This window comes from Magnolia sinica, chromosome 2, assembly GCF_029962835.1.
Source record: "Magnolia sinica isolate HGM2019 chromosome 2, MsV1, whole genome shotgun sequence".
Taxonomy (NCBI): Eukaryota; Viridiplantae; Streptophyta; class Magnoliopsida; order Magnoliales; family Magnoliaceae; genus Magnolia; species Magnolia sinica.
In genome coordinates this window covers 55600343-55610443 of record NC_080574.1, presented here as the reverse complement: position 1 = coordinate 55610443, position 10101 = coordinate 55600343, and the positions used below count along the sequence as shown (strand labels likewise).

Below are 10101 nucleotides of genomic sequence, written 5' to 3'. Positions count from 1 at the left end.
AAATGATGCTTATAATATAACATAACATAATGCTTATAACATAATATAACATAACATAACATAATATAACATAATGCTTATAATACTTATAACATAACATAACATAAGATAATGCTTATAATGTTTAATATAACATAACGCTTATAACATTACGTGTATAATGCTCATAATGATGCTTATAACATAATAATAATGCTTATAATATTGCTTATAACATAATAACATGATGCTTAGAACATAATGCTCATAACGATACTTATAATAATGCTTATAACATAACATAACATAATAATGATTATAACATGATAATGCTTATAACATAACATAATGCTTATAACATAATACAATATAATATTATAATGCTTATAATATAATAATGCTTTTTTTCACTAAAAAAGGCTGTTTCTATTAGAAAGAAAATACTTACAACATCTGCTTTTGAGAAACCTAAGAACAAATGACCTGGAGGAAACTATCATATGACGGGAACGGAAAACAGAAAAAACTTATAACATAATATAATAATGCTTATAACATAACATAATTCTTATAACATAACATAACATAATGCTTATAATGTTATAAACATTATGATTATAACATAACATAACATAATACTTATAACATAACATAACATTATAACATAACATAATGCTTATAAAATGATGCTTATAACATAACATAATAAAATAATGTTTATAAAATTATCTTAATGCTTATAATAATATAACATAAAATAATGCTTATAATAAAATAACATAATTCTTATAATGTTCATAAAATAATGCTTATAATAACATAATATAAAATAATGCTTATAACATAACATAATGTTTATAAAATAATGTTTATAACATAACATAATATAATGCTTATAACGCTTATAAAATAATACTTATAACATAATATTTATAAAATAATACTTATAATATAATGCTTATAACATAACATAATATAATGCTTATAAAATAATAACATAATGCTTATAATATAACATAATAAAATAATGTTATAATAAATGTTATAGAATAATGCTTATAATGTTATAAAATAATGCTTATAAAAATGTTTATAATGTTATTTTTCATATAATTCTTATAATGCTTACAAATGTTATAAAATGCTTATAATGCATATATAATGTTTATAATGCTTCTCTAATGTTTACATAATGCTTATAATGCTTACAAATGCTTATAATGTTTACCAATTTTTCATATAATGCTTATATGATGCTTATAATGCTTACATAATGCTTATAATGTTATAAAATGCTTATAATGCTTACTAATTTTTCATATAATGCTTATAATGTTTACAAATATTATAAAATAATGCTTATAAAAATAGATGAATAGCATGGATAAAAGAAATATTTTATAGTGGAGCCCCCAGAACACTGACCACTAGCCACTGGACCAATAGCAGGGGGAGTAGCGAATTCATTCCCATTTAAAATGATATGAAAAATTAAATGTACGGTGTGGATAAAAGTCATACATACGATGGCCCCTCAGTGACTCTCGAGTCACCGCCTGTCCCGAGCTCTGAGCAGGCGTAGGTAGTACCTAATCCGCGCACGATCATAACATAATGCTTATAACATAACGATCATAGTTATAAAATACGTATACGTTCCGCGCACGATAATAACGTAACATAATTATAAAATGATTAAAAATGATTATAATGCTTATAAAATGCGCGCACGATTATAACATAACATAATCCGCGCATGATCATAACATATTGCTTGTAAAATACTTATAACATAATGCATTATCAAAAAAATTATAAAATGATTATAAAATGCGCGTACAATCATAACATAATATAATTATAAAATGCTTATAACATAACTATACTTATAATATAATATAGTTATAAAATGATGCTTATAACATAATATAATGATATTTATAAAATACTTATAAAATGATGCTTATAACATAATATAATGCTTATAACATAACATAACATAATACTTATAATGTTTAACCTAACATAACACTTATAACATAACGCTTATAATGCTTATAATGATGCTTATAACATAATGCTTATAACATAATAATGATGCTTATAATAATGTTTATAATATAATAACATAATGCTTATAATAATGCTTATAACATAATGCTTATAGCATAACATAACATAATAATGATTATAACATAACATAATGCTTATAACATAATATAATATAATATTATAATACTTATAACATAACATAACATAATATAATATAATGCTTATAATATAATAAGCATTATGCTTATAACATAACATAACATAATGTTTATAAAATGATGCTTATAACATAACATAATAAAATAATGCTTATAAAATGACTATAATGTATATAATAACATAATATAAAATAATACTTATAATAACATAGCATAATGCTTTTAATGCTTATAATGTTTATAATAAAATAACATAACATAATGCTTATAATACTTATAATAACATAATATAATGCTTAAAATGATCATACATAATGCTTATAACATAATACTTATAATGCTTATAATAATATAGAATAATGCTTATAATAATATAATATAATGCTTATAATAACATAACATAATGTTTATAATGCTTATAAAATAATCATAACATAATGCTTATAACGTAATATTTATAAAATGCTTATAATATAAAATGCTTATAAAATGGACGCTTAAAATAAATAGCCATGCAGTGCCAATTTAACGAGCCAATATAAACCCTTGCGAGTGCACTTACATTTTTAAAGGATTTGTAATTTACACATGTTAATGCCTCATACATGTGCAAGATCCAAACCGATTGTTTACAGTCCCATTATGCAAATGCGTTTCACCCATATAGGCGACTATATTTCTATTAATGAAGTGAGCCACACATGTAAAAGAACATATAGATAGTAAACATAAATCAACCAACGATCCACGTCCAATTTATTTATGCCCCTCGTAAGACTATTGACTGGTCTGATCTCCTGCTGGTACATCCAGGTAGCGGACCCTATGATGAACGGATCGGGTCCTCTCAAGACCCGAGAACAAGATGAGTTCAGCGTGTAGTGGTAGTAACGTAATTGAGATAATATAGAGTGCATTTTTAAGTGAAAATAGAGACCGAGCCATGCAATACAGCACGACCTTTCGACATTCCAAGAACGAGAAAAATTCCACTACCCCATATTAAAAAATCCCATGTGGCATTTCATGTCGTCAATTTTCCATCCGCATTTCATGGATAAGATTGAGAACTATAGCCATGGGTTCTCCTTTCTTGCATTCTCCTCTCCGCCTTTTTATTTTTGTTTATGAGGTTCTTTTGATTGCTGGACATGGACATATGTCCAGACAAAAGAAAATAAAAGCCACAACAATAAATCCATGCCGGAATCTAAGGTTGGTAATTGATGTTTTCTATTTCCATTTATGATTGCATATAAGAATATACTCCATCCATGGATTCTATGCTTCTGCATGTTGCTCTTTTTCTTTTTCTTTTTCTTTTTCTTTTTCTCGTTGTTTTAGCTCTTTTAATGAAGGTGTATGAACATAGAACCTTTTAAATATAAAACAGCCAAGAAAAGTTAAAAGAAACCAAGAAAAGTTAAAAGAAATAGAAAAATCAGGCCAAAATAGCATTTGGGTATTTCTAATTATCGTTTCTCATTCATGTTTGATGCATGCAATAAGCTTCTTGATGTGGATCCTCTATTACAGAGAGAGAGAGAGAGAGAGAGAGAGAGAGAGAGATTTTCTCCGGAGAACCGATTTTCACGAGATATATTCTAAAAATTTGAGAACCCCACGTTAAAATGGCATATGGGTGCAATTTCGATTTCATCCATTCTAACGGTGGTTAGTGGCGTTTTGTCCGTTGACAGGCGTCTTTCAATAGAGAGGAAGATTTGAAAAGAACATGCTACAAAAAATCAGAATCCCAAGTTAGAATGACAACTGGGTATATCTTCGTTTTCAATTTCATCTATTTTAATATCAGTTAATGTTAGTTTGTCTGTAGAACAAGCTAAAAAGGAATTTGGGTGTATCTTGTATTTGAATTTCATCTATTTTTGATACATGAAATAAGATTTTGGAATTGTTACTTTGTTTCCGTCTGTACTTTTTTCTTCTCCTCTAAATATAGAAGAATTACTAGAAAGAAAAGCTAAAACATCAGACACCCAAAATGAAAATAGTGTCTAGGTATTTCTTCAAAATCCGTTTTCATTAAGCTCTAAAGCAGGAAGCAAGGCTGTGGCCAGAGAATTCTCGGCTTTTACGTCTCTCTCTCTCTCTCTCATGTTTTCCAAATATTGAAGAAATGTTAAAAAATCAGAACTTCTTTCAAAAATTCATCTCGGTATTTCTTCAAACCATTTTCACTGCCACTAGAGCATATGAAGGGAACGGATTACCTGTTACCCGGGTAGCAACTTAGTGGGTGTTACCCTAACTGTTTCGGGGCCAGATTATATATAGGAAAAAAAAAAAATCCCAAACCTTTAGAAGATACAAATCTCAGGTGGACTATACCACTAGAAACAGTGATGAATCATCATTAAAAACCTTTTGTGGGCCACAAAAGTTTTGGATCAATATGATCTTTGTATTTTCCCTTCATTCAGATCTTCTTGACATTATCAACAGGTTGGATGGTAAATAAATATTACGAAAACCTTAAGATGGGCCCTTTGGAAATTTTAATGGTGTGGCCTGTGGTGTGGTTCACCTGATAGTTGAATCTGCTTAATTTCTGGAACTATATATATATATATAGGCTGGAGAAACGGATGGACGGCGTGGGATACAACAAATCATCAAGGTGGGCCCCACACTAAGGTGTTACCCGGGTAACTCCTAATCCGCTACCGAGCCCGAAACAAGGAATTTTGCATGGAATTCTCTGCTAGTGAATGCATTTTTCTTCTTCATTTAAGCTATTATATGGCGATGGTTTGGCAGGTAGCTTTCACTTGTAGAAGAATAGCTAAAACGCAAAAGCCACCCCGAAATAGTATCTGGGCATTTCTTCAGACCCGTTTTCATCCACCACTGATGCATGAAACGAGTTTCTTGCCATGGATTCCTTCAGAAAATCCTTGAAATCAAACAGTTCTTATAATCAAATTGGTCAAAAACCAGCCCAGGGCAATAAAGAGCGACCCATTCCCATCGACGAGGAAGAGGATTTGACGAAATCTATTGATCCATGGAGTGAGCGGAAAGAGGTTGTGGTGAAGATCGACGGCAGCAGAGATGTCGAACTTGGTGGAGAAACGAATGAGAATATGTGGAGAGAATCAAGCTACAAATTCTGGAAAGATGAAACTGATGGCCTTGTAAAGCAGCAGGAGAATGTGGATGATCCCCCATCTAAGCTCATATCAGAGTTCTTGAATAAACAGAAGGAGATGGGTGAGACATCCATCGACATGGATTTGGAGATGGATTTAGGGATGGACGAGCTCCTCCCCCCACAGGATCAGCATCTCCTGCATGCACAGGATGGTTCCAAAGAGCAGAGACACCCCAACACATCAAAGGAGCTCAAGGTCTCATTCCAATCACCTCAAACGCACCACATTGAGATCTCATCAGACAGCATGAGGCGTCGCTACAAGGGCTCCTCAGATGAAGATGACGATGACAGCCACAAGAAGGGAAGTGGACGTTCAGGAGAAGTCATGAAATGCACGTCTAATGCTTCATTCAAACCAAGCTCTAGCATGTTGCGGAGTAAGACGAAGTCGAGGCTGCTGGATCCTCCTGTTGAAGAGACAAAGAAGTCAGGAATGATGAAATCAGGAATAATGAAACCAGGAATGATGAAATCAGGACAAATGAAATCGGGGCTTTTGGGAGGGAATGAGGACGAAGATGACCCGTTCTTTGATGAAGACATACCCTATGAATTCAAGAAATCTAATCTCAGTGTGGTATTCATCCTTGAATGGGTCAGCCTCATCATTATCTTGGTCATCTTCATATTCAGCCTCTCAATCCCCTACTTACGGCAGAAGAAAGTCTGGAATCTGCCTCTTTGGAAATGGGAGGTCTTGATTTTGGTTCTGATATGTGGACGTTTGGTCTCTAGTTGGGTAATTAAGATCGCCGTCTTCTTCATCGAGTGGAATTTCCTGTTGCGCAAACGGGTCTTGTATTTCGTTTATGGCCTGAGGAAGGCCGTCCAAAACTCCCTTTGGTTGGGCATGGTTTTGCTTGCTTGGGAATGCATTTTCGACAAGAAGGTCAAAACAGAAATGGACAGCAAGCCACTTGCTTATGTAACCAAGATTCTGTTATGTTTCTTGGTGGCGACGTTGCTGTGGCTTCTTAAGACTCTTCTGGTGAAGGTCTTGGCATCCTCTTTTCATGTCAGTACTTACTTTGATAGGATTCAAGATGCGTTGTTCAACCAGTACTTGATCGAGACGCTTTCTGGCCCACCGCTGATTGAAATCCAACAGATTAGGGAAGAAGAAGAGAAGGTGATGGCAGAGATGCAAAGGCTTCAGAATGCCGGCGCGAAGATCCCTGCTGATCTCAGGGCTACACTACTTTCAGGCAAAAGCGGGATGCTGAATAGGGGCAGCATAATCCAGAGGAGCTCCGTTGTAGGGAAGAGTTCCAGGCTCTCCATAACAGATGCTAAAGGGTATGATGGAATAACGTTAGAGCATCTTCATATGCTCAATCAGAAGAATGTATCTGCTTGGAACATGAAGCGGCTGATGAATATCGTTCGACGCGGGGTTCTTTCTACTACGTTGGATGAACGGATATCTGAATTAACTAATGAAGATGAGTCGACAATGCTGATTCGGAGTGAGTTTGAAGCGAAAGCAGCTGCAAGGAAGATCTACAAAAATGTAGCTAAACCTGGTTCAAAGTTAAGTTCTAATTATTTCTTTCCCTCTCCTTCTTTTACCATTGTTTTGTAAATTGATTTTTGTATGTGTGTTTTTCATTAATTTGCAAGATTGTGGCAACATTACATGAAAGCCCATCTAAGCCATCCAAAATCATAAGCCCCATGGCCATGGCTATGGAGAATAGCTTGAAGGTCACAAACAATCCTCACAATTCGATCCAACATGATTTGCATTACAGATATTCAAAAGGTGAATGCTCCATCCACAATCAGGGGCAGATTGGATAAATTTTGTTGGATGGACGGACATAAAAAATCTAGCCATTTTAACCATCGAATGTTTCTTTTGTTGTTGCACTGATTGCATTTTGATTTGTGCTCCGTGGTGTGGAAAGAATGCAAATGGATTTTAATATTTGTGTAGATCTCTTTAAGTTAGTGATCATCATTAGCAATTTGGTTTGATCCTGATATGGCCCACTTGATTTTTGAATCTTCATCATCCATTGATGGGTTAGTTTCCTTCATATGGGTGTGGAGACTAATATTTTAGTGACACAGAGTCGTCATTTTCCCGTTTGGACCATTTTCATGGCAGAGGTATTAATAGTTGATTACATGATGGATCTTAAAATAGCAGAACATATATAAATCTATACAAATGCAAGTTAGAGAGACTGTCTCTCTTTGCACGCAAATCACTTGGCTAATGTTCATGAAATTAACAGGTACATCTACATGGTTGATCTGATGCGGTTCATGTTGGAAGAAGAAGCCCTGAAGGCTATGTATCTCTTCGAAGGAGCAAAAGAGAACCATAGAGTCAACAAAACTGCTCTCAAGAACTGGGTGGTAATGAATTTTATTCATTTGATTGTATTTATTTATTTATTTTTATTTTATTTTTTTTATTTTTTCAATTCAAGCGATAGAATTATGGACATTTGTATTTGTTCTGGTCCATGTTTGAGGCATCCAGACTATCTATCTGTTGAAACCTACAACAGATGAACTATGTTCTAATTATCTCCTAGTCTGGAAGATTCTAGACATCCAATCTGTGGGCTTCTCTCCATTGAATGGGTCAATTATCTCATCTATCCAAAGTGGGGTCCATCATATCAGTGGCATACATCATTGAACCTTGGTCCCCACTTGTAGGGACATAAGATTACTAGAGGATAATTTATGTACAGTGGGTTGTGGACACTTTCATGGCCAAGATGGACCAGAGAAGGCCCAATCGACATATCATATATGATTTTGGGTAGGAGAAGCTACTTTAGCCAACTAACCCAGCCCACACTGGATTTGCGAGATTCTTTTAGATTGACGGTTGAAAGTCCATTTTATTTCCTTTTTTACTAAAAATAGTAAGTTTTAATTCAATCACAACTTTTGATCTTTGAGTTTTAAGAGTAGTGCCCAATATGAAAAGGGCTTAGAAAAATTAGGAGAACAATATGGTTAGTCCAAACTGGACACTTACTATTTTTGGCGCAAAACCATAAGTCTGGTAGGAATCATGACCGTCTATAAATAGTAAGTTTATTATATATAGTAAGTCACATTTTTGGGAAGTTTGAGTTCACCATTTAAAGGATTGTAATTTTGTTTTTTGTTTCTTTTTTAAATTTATTTATCATCAATCAATTTATTTTCGAATTATTAGAAATTATTTCTATTTTCATCCCTCATGGATTCGAGGAATCTCTATGAGGAGTCCAGAGAAGCTCCGTGAATTTGGAGTAATTATCCCTAAGGAAGACGGTGACGGGCCTCACCATATCCTTCCTTGCGTCAATGATATGTATGTCCTTGGGTCGAAGATGATGGAAAATCTGATAACCTTTTGCAACTCTGAATTCGCAGGTTGAGGCATTCAAAGAAAGGAGAGCCCTATCGTTGACACTGAACGATACGAAAACAGCGGTAAACAAGCTCCACCAGATGGTCAATTGTATGGTTGGGATCATTGTAGTGATCCTCAGCCTACTTATTCTTGGCATCGCCACAACAAATTTTCTGGTCTTCGTTAGCTCTCAGTTAGTGATGGTGGTTTTTATCTTTGGAAACACCTGCAAGATGATCTTTGAAGCAATCATCTTCTTATTTGTGATGCACCCATTTGATGTGGGTGATCGCTGCGAAGTTGAAGGAAATCAGGTACATATTTACTGAAACTTCTAATGAATATTTTGTGTGTGTGTGTGTGTGGATATATCTAATCTAATCTATCTATCAGCAATGCACACATGTAACCATACATCAGGTGGACCCCACAATGTAGATGCCCTTACAGGCTGATCCTGTCATCAGATGACATGCATGGCCACCTGATGAGTTGAACGGCCCGGTTTTTGTGGGCCCACCTGATGCATGCCTCAGACGTCACACACATGTTAGCTGGACAGAACATGAGACTGCATGTAGGGAGGGGTGCATGTGTGTGCTTAGCCACTTAGCAAATATATATTAATTAAAGACATATATGGAAACAGATGAGACCTTGATTGTTGCATGTGCAGATGATAGTAGAGGAGATGAACATCTTAACAACTGTATTTCTGAGGCACGACAATCTGAAGATAACATATCCAAACAGTGTGCTCTCTACCTACCCAATCAGTAATTTCTACCGAAGCCCAAATATGGGAGATGCAATTGATTTCTGTGTTCATGTTTCGACTCCAGTCGAAAAGGTTGTCTTGATCAAAGAAAAACTCAAGGAGTAAGCAACAAAACCCGCACTATTTCCTTATCTTTTGACCATGCAAAGGATATCAACGCAACACATCATTTTGTTACATGTTTTTTTTTTTTTTTAAATTTTCTATATCTCCATCTTCACGTTCTCTTTATCACATATTGTTGGGGGACCGTGGAAGCACACAGCGATGAATCAAAGATAGCAATCCAATAACATCAAGCAAAAGGGAGAAGAACACATAAATTTTAACGTGGAAAAACCCTTTCAGGAAAAAAAATCATGGCACAAAGTGACAAATGATTACTATGAAAGCAAAAATTACAAAGAAAAAAAGCTTACCCGATTCGAACAACCTTTAATCTCACTCTTGGTATACCCTCTGAAAGCCTAGAACTATTTAGAAACACTTAGAATAACTCCCAATCCCGTTTACACCCATATATGTATAACCGTGGAAAAAATCTTAAACGAAATTGGAAACAAATACGGCAAATTCGCAGCTTCGCAAAAAT

At 34.2% G+C, this 10101-nt stretch overlaps 1 protein-coding gene across 1 annotated transcript; it reads left to right on the top strand.

The window, feature by feature from the left end:
- The first annotated feature begins 4992 nt into the window (after positions 1–4992).
- Positions 4993–9658, top strand: LOC131228897 (mechanosensitive ion channel protein 6-like). The gene is made up of 4 exons (XM_058224740.1): positions 4993–6897; positions 7608–7731; positions 8752–9045; positions 9408–9658. The coding sequence occupies exons 1-4, from the start codon at positions 5087–5089 to the stop codon at positions 9612–9614; spliced, it is 2436 nt and encodes an 811-aa protein (XP_058080723.1). The 5' UTR covers positions 4993–5086; the 3' UTR covers positions 9615–9658.
- Positions 9659–10101: the final 443 nt, after the last annotated feature.

Coding starts and splice junctions, on each gene's coding strand:
- LOC131228897 (XM_058224740.1), top strand. CDS start 5,087: ATGGATTCCTTCAGAAAATCCTTGAAATCAAACAGTTCTTATAATCAA. Junction 7,732..8,751: donor CTGCTCTCAAGAACTGGGTG/GTAATGAATTTT, acceptor CTGAATTCGCAG/GTTGAGGCATTCAAAGAAAG. Junction 9,046..9,407: donor GCGAAGTTGAAGGAAATCAG/GTACATATTTAC, acceptor TTGCATGTGCAG/ATGATAGTAGAGGAGATGAA.